The 18,274-nt window shown below is 42.7% G+C and overlaps 1 protein-coding gene across 1 annotated transcript; it reads left to right on the top strand.

The window, feature by feature from the left end:
- Positions 1-15,467: 15,467 nt before the first annotated feature.
- Positions 15,468-17,472, top strand: LOC124680223. Its single transcript, XM_047215315.1, has 2 exons — positions 15,468-16,490; positions 16,963-17,472. The coding sequence occupies exons 1-2, from the start codon at positions 15,582-15,584 to the stop codon at positions 16,999-17,001; spliced, it is 948 nt and encodes a 315-aa protein (XP_047071271.1). The 5' UTR covers positions 15,468-15,581; the 3' UTR covers positions 17,002-17,472.
- The last annotated feature ends 802 nt before the right edge of the window (positions 17,473-18,274 follow it).

The following is an 18,274-nucleotide window of genomic DNA, read 5'->3' on the forward strand; positions in this document are numbered from 1 at the left end:
CCAGCAAATTTAGTCATAATTTTTTCCTTCTTGCAATCTATAACAGCTCCACAAGTATTTAGGAAAGGTCTACCAAAAATAATAGGACAATACTTACTAGCAGCGAGTAACCAAGTACCAAAAAGTCAGCAGGATATTTAATCTTACCACATAGAACTTACACATCTCGAACAATACCAATAGGAGAGATAGTTTCTCTATTAGCTAGCCGAATAACCACATCAATATCTTCAAGTTCACAAGAACCAATTTCATGCATGATCTCCGTATAAAGCTCATAAGGAATCTTTTATCTCTAAATAGGAGACCCCCACTAGCTGATTTTGCTGGCTTCTGGTGCGTCCACGTCACCCTTATTTCCCTTTACTGTACATACATACCCATGCAGCGTCTCTCTTCGCTTCGTCTGCGCAGCGCGTGTCTCGTCGCTTCTTCGTACATGGGCTGGCCGAGCAACGTGGGCTGGTGGATGCCCATTTGTGGGCTTGGACAGTTTCATCCTGGAAAAGAAGACGGTTCTTATTCCTGACGGTGGATTTTGGTCAACAAAGAAAAAATTCCGGTGGTGGCTCTGTAATAAATAATAGTCTGCTGCCGCGAAGCACGATCTTCCCATCACAATTCCTCTCGCCGCGACGGAAGAGCTTCTCGCAACAAATGCCCATGAAACCATCCAATGTATCATGGCATTCATCGATTAGAACTGTTGTGTTCAATTCAGCCGCCCCGCATGTTAAAAGCCCATCAAGTGAAGCACGGCCGCATGCTCGCCATCTCCAGCTTTCAGTTCACAATTTGCATCTCCCTTTTATTTTGAAATCCCCTAACATATGTCTCTCAATTTGACAGGATGCGCTCCGGCCGGGATCGAAATCTGGTCAACAATATGCCTGATTGGATTCTGCTGCTAGCTCAAGCTTCTCCGAATTGATTGTATTATTCATGGCCGCGTCCCTCCTCCAATTGGAAACTGAATTATGAACAGCCTGGTGAGCCTCCCCTTTTCTTCTCCACCTTCAGTATGCAATCTCTCTCCACCGTGAGAAAATCTTTGATCCTTCAAAATCCTCCCTTGGAAAGCTATTTTTTTCCGGTTGGTTTTCCAGCTCCACGTTCATCGTCTGATTCACGCTTAGCGGCTACTGGTGCAGCGCGTAGTGGACATGACGGATCCGGTGCCTCCACAGTCACCTGGTTATAATCCCTTGCTGTATAAGGTTAGCCCAGAACTTAAGATTTCCCAATCCCAATCCATCTCTGTTGTTTAACCACCACAATATTCTATGGCTGGCCTGTCATTATTTTTCCATGTCTCTCGTGGGTATTTTCATGTACCTTTGCACTTCCTATTGATGGAAAATCGAAGTTAGATATAAAAAATAATTATAAGATCTGGCAAACTGTACATGCATGAAAAAAAGAAATCTAATGCTCGGGTGAGTTCCAGAAAAGTGTCTCCTCTTTTTTCAGGAATTGAGCTTTGCACTAGCAGAAAGTATACTTTCTTTTTGCATATTTACTGCAATTGATGCCCATGGTCCAATTTTAGTCTTTCTGCATTTGAATTAAGATGTATAGAAATCTTAAAACACATTCGGTCAGCATGTTCTTTTTGGTTTTTTCGCAAAAAAAATGCTCATCTTGGTTGCAGGTTATCCAAAAGTTTGCAGGTTTAAACCATGTTCAAGGTTGCATGGTATCCAAAAGACATGGCAATACACCATAGGATCTGATACATTTGTACAGGCTTGCATCCGTACATATTCTATATTCTTCTACATGGTCTATCCTTCCTGATTTTTCTCTGCGGCAAGAAAAAGGTAATATACACTGGCAATAAATCATCTACAATCACAGATTATCTAATGTTAGACTGTATTCTATGTGTCTTTTCACCAAAATATTGGTATTGCTGATTCTCAAGTACCAGGCAACGTAATTCTAACCTCATGACGGTATTGTATTCTCTATGTCAACAATTAATGTTCCACTTGGTGTGAATCAAGCTATTTATATTTCAATTGATTATATTTTTCATGATCATGCAATGTCCATCAAAAAAAGTACTACATCAAGTCTAACATGTAAATCGACCAATGATATGCGTGGGAAAGTTAAGTCTCTTTATGCAATTCTGGAGATGCTAAAGGTAAAATTGATTCAGATGATGAGGTGGCACTAAATAGACATATATGTGTTGATGCTCAAACTTGATCTTGAATGCAGAAGTGACATTGGATAAATAATATTCAGCTCCAATGAAAAGATCAAATGGACAATGCGACCTGGTCACAAAAGAATATTTGAATGTATCATATTATTCCTGTCTGGCTTATTCTTTTGTTTGTATATGAAGTATTGCAAGGCTTGATTTTCTTTTCTGAAAATATACATTGTACATAAACCTTTCATATAAATTCAGCTTAAACTACTAATAATTTCTGATCGATCCCTGTAATCTACGTTCTGCACATGTAAAAATTCCTCTCGCCACCAATTTTGCATAGTAACAATGTGTCATTCATCTGATTTTCAAACAACTTTTGTAACAATTTATCATCCAAACATGATATTTGGCATATCGTGTTGTTCTCGAGCCTATAGATCATGTTTGTGGTTTCTTCACAGTGTTCACGGAAAATCCAGTAGTTTGTCAAACTTACATAAACAAATTCATGAGGGTGATACATATCCAATGTAGTTCGACCTCACAACTGCTCCTGTGTAAGTTGTTCATAGTAATATAATAGAAAGAATTTTGTATTATCAGTAGAAATGTTAATATAAGCTAAGTTCACCAGCTTACACAATGTAAGATTTCCGCTATTCAGGTTGATTTGTAGTAAGTGATATCTTGCTAACATTTTCATTTCTTCTATCATTATATACAAATATGTTTGGCATGTTAATGTTCCGCCGCAATAGACCTCACCTTATTTATTATATGTGTGTGGCATCGAGAAACCACGACAAGTTTCCGCAGCAACGCGCGGGGTATCATCTAGTAGCACTAATACTTGCACCCATGTCACATAAACCATAATAAATGATCACCAATTCTAACAGAGAGCATAGGAACACTGGCTTCCCTAGACTTATTAGGATGCGAAACAATATTAGAACCATCTTCACAGAAAATAATATGACCATCTTCTATATTTTCAGTCACAAGATCTTTAACTATTGCAACAGCAGGTTCAACCTTTATTTGTTCTTCAGGTTCTATAGGTTTCTTTGCACTTTTATTAACCGCACTAGTTATAACAGAGTACTCCTTCATTTTAGCAGGGAAAGGAGTTTTTTCAATATAAGCTTCAGGAACAATATGATCAACAGTTTCAATTATAGCACATTTATTTATAGATGAATCAATTTTATCTTTATATGGTTCATGATATTTATCAAAATTCTTCCTAGGCAATTCAAAGTGAGAGGCAAAAGCTTTATAGAAATTTGCAACGACTTGAGAATCAAGACCATACGTAGCACTCATATTACGAAATTTATCAGTATCCATAAAACTTCAATGCATTTATAATCATAGTTTATACCTGACTCTCTATCTTTGTCGTTCTCCCATCCTTCAGTATTCTCCTGGATCCGATCAAGAAGGTCCATTTTAAACTCTTCTTTGTTGCGTGTAGATGATCCAGAGCAAGAAGTATCCAGCAAAGTCTTATCTTGAAAAGACAATCTTGCATAGAAATTATCAATAATAATATTACCAGGAAGCTCATGAATGGGGCATTTGAGCATTAAAGACTTCAATCCCCCCAAGCTTGGGCAATACTCTCTCCATCATGAGGCCAGAAATTATATATGCGGTTCCGATCTTTGTGAATTTCACTTGGAGGATAGAATTTGGAATAAAATAAAGGCACAATGTCCTCCCAATCAAGAGAATCCCCATTCTTCAGCAATTTATACCAGTGCGTTGCTTTACCAGACAGCGATATAGAGAATAGTTTCTTCCTAACTTCATCCATAGCAATACCTGAACATTTGAATAACCCGCATAATTCATGTAAAAACAGCAAATGATCACCAGGATGGACAGTTCCATCCCCTTCATAGCGGTTATCCACAACACGTTCAATAATTTTCGTAGCTATTTTGTATGGAACCTCTTTCTCACCTGGCGCCTCATCCACTACCTTTGCAGTAGTAGTAGATTTTTGATGGCGTGTATTTCACACGTTCGTTGGGCAACCCCAAGAGGAAGGTATGATGCGCACAGCAGCAAGTTTTCCCTCAGAAAGAAACCAAGGTTTATCGAACCAGGAGGAGCCAAGAAGCACGTTGAAGGTTGATGGCGGCGGGATGTAGTGCGGCGCAACACCGGAGATTCCGGCGCCAACGTGGAACCCGCACAACACAACCAAAGTACTTTGCCCCAACGAAACAAGTGAGGTTGTCAATCTCACCGGCTTGCTGTAACAAAGGATTAACCGTATTGTGTGGAAGATGATTGTTTGCAGAGAAAATAGTAAAAACAAGTATTGCAGCAGATTTGTATTTCAAGTATTAAAGAATGGACCGGGGTCCACAGTTCACTAGAGGTGTCTCTCCCATAAGATAAAAGCATGTTGGGTGAACAAATTACAGTCGGGCAATTGACAAATAGAGAGAGCATAACAATGCACATACATGACATGATAAGTATAGTGAGATTTAATTGGGCATTACGACAAAGTACATAGACCGCCATCCAACCGCATCTATGCCTAAAAAGTCCACCTTCGAGGTTATCATCCGAACCCCTCCAAGCATTAAGTTGCTAACAACGGACAATTGCATTAAGTATGGTGCGTAATGTAATCAACAACTACATCCTCGGACATAGCGCCAATGTTTTATCCCTAGTGGCAACAAGCACAACACAACCTTAGAACTTTCTGTCACTCGTCCCGGTGTCAATGCAGCATGAACCCACTATCGAGCATAAGTACTCCCTCTTGGAGTTAAGAGTAAAAACTTGGCCAGAGCCTCTACTAGTAACGGAGAGCATGCAAGATCATAAACAACACATGTATAATAACTTGATAATTAACATGACATGGTATTCTCTATCCATCGGATCCCGACAAACACAACATATAGAATTACGGATAGATGATCTTGATCATGTTAGGCAGCTCACAAGATCCAACAATGAAGCACAATGAGGAGAAGACAACCATCTAGCTACCGCTATGGACCCATAGTCCAGGGGTGAACTACTCACTCATCACTCCGGAGGCGACCATGGCGGTGTAGAGTCCTCCGGGAGATGAATCCCCTCTCCGGCAGGGTGCCGGAGGAGATCTCCGTAATCCCCCGAGATGGGACCGGCGGCGACGGCGTCTCGCAAGGTTTTCCGTATCGTGGTTTTTCGCCTCGGGGTTTCGCGACGGAGGCTTTAAGTAGGCGGAAGGGCGAGTCGGGGCCGGACGAGGGGCCACACCATAGGGCGGCGCGGGCCCCCCGGGCCGCGCCGCCTTGTGGTGTCGCCACCTCGTGGCCCCACTTCGTATGTTCTTCGGTCTTCCGGAAGCTCCGTGGAAAAATAGGCCCCCGGGTCTTTGTTTCGTCCAATTCCGAGAATATTTCGTTACTAGGATTTCTGAAACCAAAAACAGCAGTAAAACGAGAACCGGCACTTCGGCATCTTGTTAATAGGTTAGTTCCGGAAAATGCACGAATATGACATAAAGTGTGCATAAAACATGTAGGTATCATCAATAATATGGCATAGAACATAAGAAATTATCGATACGTCGGAGACGTATCAAGCATCCCCAAGCTTAGTTCTGCTCGTCCCGAGCAGGTAAAACGATAACAAAGATAATTTCTGAAGTGATATGCCATCATAACCTTGATCATACTATTTGTAAACATATGTAGTGGATGCAGCGATCAAAACAATGGTAATGACATGAGTAAACAGGTGAATCATATAGCAATGACTTTTCATGAATAGTACTTCAAGACAAGTGTTAATAAGTCTTGCATAAGAGTTAACTCATAAAGCAATAAATCAAAGTAAAGGTATTGAAGCAACACAAAGGAAGATTAAGTTTCAGCGGTTGCTTTCAACTTGTAACATGTATATCTCATGGATAATAGTCAACATAGAGTAATATAACAAGTACAATATGCAAATATGTAGGAATCAATGCACAGTTCACACAAGTGTTTGCTTCTTGAGGTGGAGAGAAATAGGTGAACCGACTCAACATAAAAGTAAAGAGAATGGTCCTTCAAAGAGGAAAGCATCGATTGCTATATTTGTGCTAGAGCTTTTATTTTGAAAACATGAAACAATTTTGTCAACGGTAGTAATAAAGCATATGAGTTATGTACATTATATCTTACAAGTTGCAAGTCTCATGCATAGTATACTAATAGTGCCCGCACCTTGTCCTAATTAACTTGGACTACCGGATCTTTGCAATGCATATGTTTTGACCAAGTGTCACAATGGGGTACCTCCATGTCGCCTGTACAAAGGTCTAAGGAGAAAGCTCGCATTTTGGATTTCTCGCTTTTGATTATTCTCAACTTAGACATCCATACCGGGACAACATGGACAACGGATAATGGACTCCTCTTTAATGCATAAGCATGTGGCAACAATTATTATTCTCATATGAGATTGAGGATATGTGTCCAAAACTGAAACTTCCACCATGAATCATGGCTTTAGTTAGCGGCCCAAAGTTCTTCTCTAACAATATCCATGCTCCAACCATGAAGGTGGTAGATCTCTCTTGCTTCAGACAAGACGGACATGCATAGCAACTCACATGATATTCAACAAGGAATAGTTGATGGCGTCCCCAGAAACATGGTTATCGCTCAACAAGCAACTTAATAAGAGATAAAGTGCATAAGTACATATTCAATACCACAATAGTTTTTAAGCTATTTGTCCCATGAGCTATATATTGCAAAGGTGAATGATGGAATTTTAAAGGTAGCACTCAAGCAATTTACTTTGGAATGGCGGATAAATACCATGTAGTAGGTAGGTATGGTGGACACGAATGGCATAGTGGTTGGCTCAAGTATTTTGGATGCATGAGAAGTATTCCCTCTCGATACAAGGTTTAGGCTAGCAAGGTTATTTGAAACAAACACAAGGATGAACGGTACAGCAAAACTCACATAAAAGACATATGGTAAACATTATAAGACTCCATACCGTCTTCCTTGTTGTTCAAAACTCAATACTAGATGTTATCTAGACTCTAGAGAAACCAAATATGCAAACCAAATTAGCAAGCTCTAAGTGTTTCTTCATTAATGGGTGCAAAGTATATGATGCAAGAGCTTAAACATGAGCACAACAATTGCCAAGTATCAAATTATCCAAGACATTTTAGAGTTACTACATGTAGCATTTTCCAATTCCAACCATATAACAATTTAACGAAGAAGAAACTTCGCCATGAATACTATGAGTAGAGCCTAAGGACATATTTGTCCATATGCTACAGCGGAGCGTGTCTCTCTCCCATAAAGTGAATGCTAGGATCCATTTTATTCAAACAAAACAAAAAAACAAAAGCAAACCGACGCTCCAAGCAAAGTGCATAAGATGTGACGGAATAAAAATATAGTTTCAGGGGAGGAACCTGATAATGTTGTCGATGAAGAAGGGGATGCCTTGGGCATCCCCAAGCTTAGACGCTTGAGTCTTCTTAATATATGCAGGGGTGAACCACCGGGCATCCCCAAGCTTAGAGCTTTCACTCTCCTTGATCATATTGCATCATACTCCTCTCTTGATCCTTGAAAACTTCCTCCACACCAAACTCGAAACAACTCATTAGAGGGTTAGTGCATAATAAAAATTCACATGTTCAGAGGTGACACAATCATTCTTAACACTTCTGGACGTTGCATAAAGCTACTTGGACATTAGTGGATCAAAGAAATTCATCCAACATAGCAAAAGAGGCAATGTGAAATAAAAGACAGAATCTGTCAAAACAGAACAGTCCGTAAAGATGGATTTTATTAGGCCACCAGACTTGCTCAAACGAAAATGCTCAAATTGAATGAAAGTTGCGTACATATCTGAGGATCATGCTCGTAAATTGGCGTAATTTTCTGAGCTACCTACAGGGAGATAGACCCAGATTCATGACAGCAAAGAAATCTGGAACTGCGCAGTAATCCAAATCTAGTACTTACTTTTCTATTAAAGACTTTACTTGGCACAACAAAACTCAAAACTAAGATAAGGAGAGGTTGCTACAGTAGTAAACAACTTCCAAGACACAAATATAAAACAAAAATACTGGAGTAAAAACATGGGTTGTCTCCCATAAGCGCTTTTCTTTAACGCCTTTCAGCTAGGCGCAGAAAGTGTAACTCAAGTAACATCGAGAGATGAAGCATCAACATCATAATTTGTTCTAATAATAGAATCATAAGGTACCTTCATTCTCTTTCTAGGGAAGTGTTCCATACCTTTCTTGAGAGGAAATTGATATTTAATATTACCTTCCTTCATATCAATAGTAGCACCAACGGTTCGGAGAAAAGGTCTTCCCAATATAATGGGGCAAGATGCATTGCATTCAATATCCAAGACAACAAAATCAACGGGGACAAGGTTATTGTTAACCATAATATGAACATTATCAACTTTCCCCAAAGGTTTCTTTTTAGCATTATCAGCGAGATTAACATCCAAATAACAATTCTTCAATGGTGGCAAGTCAAGCATATCATAGACTTTTTTAGGCATAACAGAAATACTTGCACCAAGATCACATAAAGCATTACAATCAAAATCTTTGACTCTCATTTTAATGATGGGCTCCCAACCATCCTCTATCTTTCTAGGAATAGAAGTTTCAAGTTTTAGTTTCTCTTCTCTAGCTTTTATGAGAGCATTTGTAATATGTTTTGTGAAAGCCAAGTTTACAGCGCTAGCATTGGGACTCTTAGCAAGTTTTTGCAAGAACTTTATAACTTCAGAGATGTGGCAATCATCAAAATCTAAATCATTACAATCTAAAGCAATGGGATTATCATCCCCAAGGTTGGAAAAAATTTCAGCAGTTTTATCACAAGCAGTTTCAGCAGTTTTAGCAGTTTCAGGTAATTTTGCGCGCTTTGCACTAGGGGTAGAAGCATTGCTAACACCAATTATTTTACCATTGATAGTAGGAGGTGCAGCAACATATGAATCATTAGCATTGCTAGTGGTGGTAATAGTCCAAACTTTAGCTACATTTTCCTTTTTAGCTAGTTTTTCATTTTCTTCTCTATCCCACCTAGCACGCAGTTCAGCCATTAATCTTATATTCTCATTAATTCTAACTTGGATGGCATTTGCTGTAGTAACAATTTTATTTTCAATATCCCTATTAGGCATAACTTTCGATTTCAAAAGATCAACATCGGAGGCAAGACTATCAACTCTAGAAACAAGAATATCAATTTTATTGAGCTTTTCCTCAACAGATTTGTTAAAGGCAGTTTGTGTACTAATAAATTCTTTAAGCATGGCTTCAAGTCCAGGGGGTGTATTCCTATTATTGTTGTAAGAATTCCAATAAGAATTAGCATAACCGTTACCATTATTATAAGGATATGGCCTATAGTTATTACTAGAATTGTTCCGATAAGCATTGTTGTTGAAATTATTATTTTTAATGAAGTTTACATCAACATGTTCTTCTTGGGCAACCAATGAAGCTAATGGAACATTAGTAGGATCAACATTAGTCCTATCATTCGCAAGCATAGACATAATAGCATCAACCTTATCATTCAAGGAAGAGGATTCTTCAACAGAATTTACCTTCTTACCTTGTGGAGCTCTTTCCGTGTGCCATTCAGAGTAATTAACCATCATATTATCAAGAAGCTTTGTTGCTTCACCAAGAGTGATGGACATAAAGGTACCTCCAGCAGCTGAATCCAATAAGTTTCGCGAAGAAAAATTTAGTCCCGCATAGAAGGTTTGGATGATCATCCAAGTAGTCGATCCATGGGTTGGGCAATTTTTAACCAAAGATTTCATTCTTTCCCAAGCTTGAGCAACATGTTCATTATCCAATTGTTTAAAATTCATTATGCTACTCCTCAAAGATATAATTTTAGCAGGGGGATAATATCTACCAATAAAAGCATCCTTGCATTTAGTCCATGAATCAATACTATTCTTAGGCGAGAGATAGCAACCAATCTTTAGCTCTTCCTCTTAATGAGAAAGGAAACAATTTTAATTTTATAATGTCACCATCTACATCTTTATACTTTTGCATTTCACATAGTTCAACAAAATTATTGAGATGGGCAGCAGCATCATCGGAACTAACACTGGAAAATTGCTCTCGCATAACAAGATTTAGTAAAGCGGGTTTAATTTCAAAGAATTCCGCTGTAGTAGCAGGTGGAGCAATAGGTGTGCATAAGAAATCATTATTATTTGTGCTAGTGAAGTCACACAACTTAGTATTTTCAGGGTTGGCCATTTTAGCAGTAGTAAATAAAGCAAACTAGATAAAGTAAATGCAAGTAAACTAATTTTTTTGTGTTTTTGATATAGCAAACAAGACAAGTAAATAAAGTAAAGCTAGCAACTAATTTTTTTGTGTTTTGATATAATGCAGCAAACAAAGTAGTAAATAAAATAAAGCAAGACAAAAACAAAGTAAAGAGATTGAGAAGTGGAGACTCCCCTTGCGGCGTGTCTTGATCTCCCCGCAACGGGGCCAGAAAAAGAGCTTGATGGCGTGTATTTCACACGTTCGTTGGGCAACCCCAAGAGGAAGGTATGATGCGCACAGCGAGCAAGTTTTCCCTCGAAAAGAAACCAAGGTTTATCGAACCAGGAGGAGCCAAGAAGCACGTTGAAGGTTGATGGCGGCGGGATGTAGTGCGGCGCAACACCAGAGATTTCGGCGCTAACGTGGAACCTGCACAACACAACCAAAGTACTTTGCCCCAACGAAACAGTGAGGTTGTCAATCTCACCGGCTTGCTGTAACAAAGGATTAACCGTATTGTGTGGAAGATGATTGTTTGCGAGAAAATAGTAAAAACAAGTATTGCGGCAGATTTGTATTTCGAGTATTAAAGAATGGACCGGGGTCCACAGTTCACTAGAGGTGTCTCTCCCATAAGATAAAAGCATGTTGGGTGAACAAATTACGGTCGGGCAATTGACAAATAGAGAGAGCATAACAATGCACATACATGACATGATAAGTATAGTGAGATTTAATTGGGCATTACGACAAAGTACATAGACCGCCATCCAAGCTGCATCTATGCCTAAAAAGTCCACCTTCGGGTTATCATCCGAACCCCCTCCAGTATTAAGTTGCTAACAACGGACAATTGCATTAAGTATGGTGCGTAATGTAATCAACAACTACATCCTCGGACATAGCGCCAATGTTTTATCCCTAGTGGCAACGAGCACAACACAACCTTAGAACTTTCCGTCACTCGTCCCAGTGTCAATGCAGGCATGAACCCACTATCGAGCATAAGTACTCCCTCTTGGAGTTAAGAGTAAAAACTTGGCCAGAGCCTCTACTAGTAACGGAGAGCATGCAAGATCATAAACAACACATGTATAATAACTTGATAATTAACATGACATGGTATTCTCTATCCATCGGATCCCGACAAACACAACATATAGAATTACAGATAGATGATCTTGATCATGTTAGGCAGCTCACAAGATCCAACAATGAAGCACAATGAGGAGAAGACAACCATCTAGCTACTGCTATGGACCCATAGTCCGGGGGTGAACTACTCACTCATCACTCCGGAGGCGACCATGGCGGTGTAGAGTCCTCCGGGAGATGAATCCCCTCTCCGGCAAGGTGCCGGAGGAGATCTCCAGAATCCCCCGAGATGGGATCGGCGGCGGCGGCGTCTCAGTAAGGTTTTCCGTATCGTGGTTTTTCGCCTCAGGGGGTTCGCGACGGAGGCTTTAAGTAGGCGGAAGGGCAGAGTCGGGGGCCGGACGAGGGGGCCACACCATAGGGCGGCGCGGGCCCCCCGGGCCGCGCCGCCTTGTGGTGTCGCCACCTCGTGGCCCCACTTCGTATGTTCTTCGGTCTTCCGGAAGCTCCGTGGAAAAATAGGCCCCCGGGTCTTTGTTTCGTCCAATTCCGAGAATATTTCGTTACTAGGATTTCGAAACCAAAAACAGCGAGAAAACGAGAACCGGCACTTCGGCATCTTGTTAATAGGTTAGTTCCAGAAAATGCACGAATATGACATAAAGTGTGCATAAAACATGTAGGTATCATCAATAATATGGCATAGAACATAAGAAATTATCGATACGTCGGAGACGTATCAATTTTCCAAAGAGGAATTCAAGATAAGACCCCTCCATAATGAATTATAGCAGCAGGCAGAAATAAAAATAGCACATAGAGTAAAGGTTTCCCTTACCAATTCCACTTACCAATAGCGCTTCACTCCCCGGCAATGGCGCCAGAAAATAGTCTTGATGACCCACAAGTATAGGGGGTGTATCGTAGTACTTTCGATAAATAAGAGTGTCGAACCCAACGAGGAGCGAAGGTTTTGACAAGCAGTTTCGATGAAGGATTCACCGTAAATGCTCACGAGACAAGTATTCGGGGGTTTTAGTATAGCAGATGAATAAAGTACAAGTAAGTAAAATGCGAGAGTAATAATTGCAGCGAGTGGCCCAATCCTTTTTAGCACAAAGGACAAGCCGGTTTGTTTACTTATAATGACCAAACGTTCTTGAGGACACACGGGAATTTAGTCTAGTGCTTTCGCTTCATATAGCTGATTAATCTTCATTGTTTTGATAAGTGTTGTGTGGGTGAACCTATGCTAATGCACCGCCCTTCCTAGGACTAATACATACTTGTGATTATACCCCTTGCAAGCATCCGCAAATACAAGAAAAAGTAATTAAGATAAATCTAACCACAATCTTAAACTCTGAGATCCTGCTATCCCTCCTCCATCGATATACCAACGGGGGTTTAGGTTTCTGTCACTCCGGCAACCCCGCAATTAGCAAACGAATACAAGATGTATTCCCCTAGGCCCATAAATGGTGAAGTATCATGTAGTCGACGTTCACATGAAACCACTAGAAGAATAACACCACAACTTAAATATCATAACATTGAATACTAACCAACATAATTCACTACTAACATTTAGACTTCACCCATGTCCTCAAGAACTAAACGAACTACTCACGAGACATCATATAGAACATGATCAGAGGTGATATGATGATGAATAACAATCTTAACATAAACCTTGGTTCAATGGTTTCACTCAATAGCATCAATAACAAGCAGAAATCAATACCGGGAGAGTTTCCCCTATCAAACAATCAAGATCCAACCCTAATTGTTACAGCGGTGACGAGGTGCAGCGGTGGAGATGGCGGTGATGATGATGGAGATGATGGTGATAATGATGGAGATGATGTCCAGCTCGATGGCGATGACGATGGCGTCGATTTCCCCCTCCGGGAGGGAATTTCCCCAGCGGATTTCAGCCTGCCGGAGAGCTCTTTTCTCTCTGGTGTTTTCCGCCCCGCAGAGGCGGCTGTGACTCTTCGCGACTATCCTCTGGAGCTTAGGTTTTCGGGACGAAGAAGTACGCGAAGGAGAGGAGGCCGAGAGGGGGCTGTGGGCCCCCTCCCCACATGGCGGCGCGGCCGGGCGGGGCCCGCGCCGGCCTATGAGGGGGCCCATGGCGGCCCTCCTCGGCTCCTCCTTTTGGCTACCTCCGTCTTCCGGAAAAATAGGATTTTCAGTATAATTCCCGTCAATTGTTGATCTTCCGAAATATTGCATTCGACGGTGCTTTTTCCAGCGAGAATCCCGACTCCGGTGCGCGATTCTCCAATAATCATGAAACATGCAAAATAGATGAAATAACATAAGTATCATCCCTAAATATGAAATATATCAATGAATAACAGTAAATTATGATATAAAATAGTGATGCAAAATGGACGTATCAGCGAGCGCCGGACAGGGGCGGCGGCGCGGGCGAGCTCGGCGTGGGGCGGCCAGGGGCGGCGGCACGGGAGCGCCGGCCGGGGCGGCGGCACGGGAGCGCCCGGCGTGGGGCTGCGGCAGCGAGCGCCGGCCGTAGGCGGCGGCGCGGGCGAGCGCCGCGCGAAGCGGCGCGCGGGATAGCTCGGTGTGGGGGCGTCGACGGCGAGCGCCGGACGAGGGCGGCGGCGCGGGCGAGCTCGGCATGGGGCGGCGGCAGCGAGCGTCGGCCGAGGCGGCGGCACGCGGGAGCGCCGGCGTGGCGGCGGCGGCCGCGAACGCCGGCCGGGGGCGGCGGCGCGGCGAGCTCGGCGTGGGTTTGGCGACGGCGAGCGTCGGCCAGGGGCAGCAACGGCGACCGCCGGACAAGGGCGGCGGCGCGGGCGAGCCCCGGCCAAGGGTCGGTCAGGTTGCTGCTCCTGCCGGAAAAAAGAATAACAAAAAAGGAAAAAAAGAATAAGAAAAAAGGAGCCAGATATTTGTGCAGATCTCAGAGTGGGAGGCTGACATGTGGGCCTAGAAAAATTGCAAAAAACCCCATAATTTAGAACTGTCTAATGTTAGTTCTTGTCGGTTTCAGCCTTGCCACGTCAGCCTGGCAGTGGGCCTCACACATCATAATCTCGGTTAAGTCATTGAGAGTGGCTCTTACAACATACTGGTGGTAGTTTGTCATGTTGTTAATTCGAACCGGTGGTTTTTTGTTAAAAAAATGAAAGGTGGTGGTTTTTTGATAACCTAGCCACAATTGTGGTGGGTTTTTGTAATTTTCTCTGCCCTAATAGATCCGTACACTTGCCTTGGATTGACTTCAATATATAATTGCTCAATGAATTAAAAAATAGATGAATGTTAGATATAAAAAAAGTATTAAATCACAATATCTTTTCAGATATATGTTTCTAGGATCCACTAAAAATATAGTTGGCGGGTCTCTTTATTTATCTTATCTGGAAAGAGGGAGACTTAATAATTATTGGTTCGCGGGAACCAAAAGTACGAACTGTTGTAGATATGGATCCTATAAAAACATCTATTCTTCTGGGAATGGCTCGTTAGTATGGGTGAAGAGGATCAGGGATAACATGAATGGACTCTTCTAGGCTTCCAATGGTTGATGAGACAAAACAATTTTTTTACAGTAATATTTTGAGGTTACTCTTTTTTACAGTAGTGTAAACGAACACTTGTGTCGTTTGATGGGCTGGCCACGAGCCCACGACTGAGATATCCATATACTCGCATAATAAAAAAGAGATATCTGCGGCCCAGCTTAGGCTGTACTCATTAGGGCCAACTTGGGTTTGCCTAGCCGACGACTACCTTTCCACTAAAAAAAAAAAAGCCGACGACTACCACCACCGCAAGTCGTCAGGTCGCCGCCGTGTTCCTCCCACGGCGATTGGTGTGCTCCATTGGTCGGCCGTCCTCGCCAGCGAGAAAGCCACTGCTGAGGTTGGTTCCCTTCATATCTAACCCGCAAAAACGGAGAAAAATACCACTCCCACATGGTTATGCTTCTCCAGCCAGCACGACCGTAGGTTGTTTGTTGAAATGTCACTTCGACACCTGCTTCTCCAAGCTAGGCGGCGCTCGTGTCAGACGCCTCCGCAGCTCTCTGCAATCCTCCATATATTCCGTTCACTCTCCATTCAACCATCCAGAACTTCCCCGGACCAAATCCAGCTGCCCCAAACCTCGCCTTGTTCCAATGCCAACGCACTTGGCGCCGGCTTCCACATTGACATTGTGGACTCCGACCTCTGGCCTTCTTCCTTCGGCTTCTCCTCAGAACCCATGCTGGGTGATGAGTGTCCTGATAGCTTCCAGGAACACGAAGAAGAAGTGCACGACTTGGATGACGAGATAGATGACATGAGAAACCGCAAGAAGCTGTTCTACAAGCTGGACAGGGGGTCCAAGGAGTTTGAGGAGAACAATTTGCCCTTGCGGCGCAGATGGAAGAGAGAGAAACCCAATACCAAGAATCCATCAGAGAGCAACAAGGTGGAACCTAGCAAACCACCTCCTTTGAAGGTTCCAAAGTTGAAGGTCAAGCCTGTAGAGCGAAAAGACGACATGGTTGAGGTGAAGAGGGACCGAGTGCCGACGTTTAACCAGATGACTGGTCCTTACCACTACCCTTTCTGCCTAGACATACATGTCTCGAAGGGGTCGGTGCGTGCTTGCTTCGTTCACCGAGTGACCAGCAGAGTGGTGTCGGTTGCTCACTCCATATCAAAGGACATGAAGTTTGATCTTGGTTCAAGGAAGGGTATCAAGGCATGTGTGGCGGTTGGGGCGTTACTTGCGAAGCGTGCGATAGAGGACGATATTCACAATGCAATTTATACACCTAGAAAAGGGGACAAAATTGAAGGAAAAATCGAGGTTGTGCTGCGTGGAATAATTGAGAATGGAGTTGATGTGAAGGTGAAACTCAAACAAAGGAAGCTAACAAAGGTATCCCATGATTTTCTTATTATTGTACTTCGTTTTTTTTATGATGCCTGTGAATTTGTCTATTATATATTTTAGTCTTCTTGGCATATAACATCTGGAAGTAGTTCAGAATACTTGGTTGATATCAACTTATCAAATGTGTGAATTTATATTTTTATTTTTGTTAAATGAAGAAGCTCATTATGATGTCTGTCGTTGGAAAATGCTTCACATAAGCAAAATGTTCAGGATGTGCTATGAAAACCATGTGCCCATCTCGTTTATGTGACATTTGATTGTTTTGGTGAGCCTGTTTTTCTTAGGTAAAAATATTATGGTTTGAACATTGATGCCCAATAGCTAAAAGCAACTCAGTTTCGATCCATCTTTACTGCTGGGAGCAGTTAGAGCCGAATTCTTATTATCGCACTGCCTGCCATTACTATTAAGTGATAGCAATGCTTGAACTCACAGTTTGAACCTTTACTTGCAGAATGCGCCGGCGGTGCAGCGTGATGAGTCTCGGTGGTAGCCTCACAGTTGGCCAGCATATATTAACCTCTTGATAGCATGGATTCAGCGCCACAGTACCCATTTTTACTTCATGTCGGAGCCAAACCATTATATATAGAGCAGACAAAGGAGATGTGCCAATCCTATCAGATCTTAGGGTTTGTGCTACCAGCTTGCAGCTAGTCTACACTCTGCAGTTTGTGCTGAGCTTCCAGTTCCATGTGTCCGTCTTTCGCTTGCTTCATGACATGGCACAGTTTGGTGTATTCCTGTGTAGGACTCCGACGGCTGTCATTCCTCTTTTAGTGCTGTTCCTCCTCATTGTCGATGGCTGAAGATCAGAGATGTAGCTGTGATCTGGGCTTGTGGCTGTACCTATTTCTTTAGATGTCCTGTTGATCATACTGTGTATGTACTGATGCAATGCTACTGGTTGCCGTCTGCACTAGACTATCGAGTGCCTAGTCAGAATTAGGGCCTCGTTGTATCAAAGGGAATTAGGAGACTATCAAACTCTGGGGGAATTGTACATTTGCCACACTTTTGTTTGCACTTTGCATATTTGCCACATCATGTGTCACTGACATGTGGTGGGCATAGGGCAAATATGCAATAACAAATGTAAAATGTGGCAAAATGTAAAGGGAATTAGGGCCTCGTTGTATCAAAGGGAATTGGGATTTTTTTTCCGTGTATGTTGTTTGACGAACGGGGCTTGCTCCAGTACAACCCTCTCCCCCTAAACTTGTAGAGCCCATCTAAGCCCATATCCAAAACCATGTATATCTATGTATAGGTATACAGATCCATGTATAGGCGTGATGTAGTCTCCAATCTCTATCCCGCACACAACCCTAAGCCACCCAACCTCGCCGTTGTTGACCATCGGCAGGCAAGTCGGCGTCTCCTTGGCCACATCGCCGCTTGCGCGACAAGCAGCTGGACATGTCCAGCAACAAGTCCGGCAGTTTTTTTTGCTCATACTTGTCCGACAACAAGTCTGGCAACTCCCAGTAGCCTACATTAAAATTTCGTCACCCGAAACTACTTCGACGAGCATGTATCTAGACTGTCCGTCGCGTCAACGCGCTGCCACCTTGCCGTGTCGCCGCCCTGCCGCGCCTCCGCCCTTGCCGGCACACACCTACAAGGCCATTCCGAGGTGTGTGCCGGCCGGATCCACCTCGCAGCGCCTACGCCCTTGCCGGCACACACCTACAAGGCCATTCCGAGGTGTGTGCCGGCCGGATCCACCGTCACCATTTCGCCGTCCGTGACCGTCGCCAGCGATG

The sequence above is a fragment of the Lolium rigidum genome, unplaced genomic scaffold (assembly GCF_022539505.1).
Source record: "Lolium rigidum isolate FL_2022 unplaced genomic scaffold, APGP_CSIRO_Lrig_0.1 contig_10342_1, whole genome shotgun sequence".
Lineage (NCBI taxonomy): Eukaryota > Viridiplantae > Streptophyta > Magnoliopsida > Poales > Poaceae > Lolium > Lolium rigidum.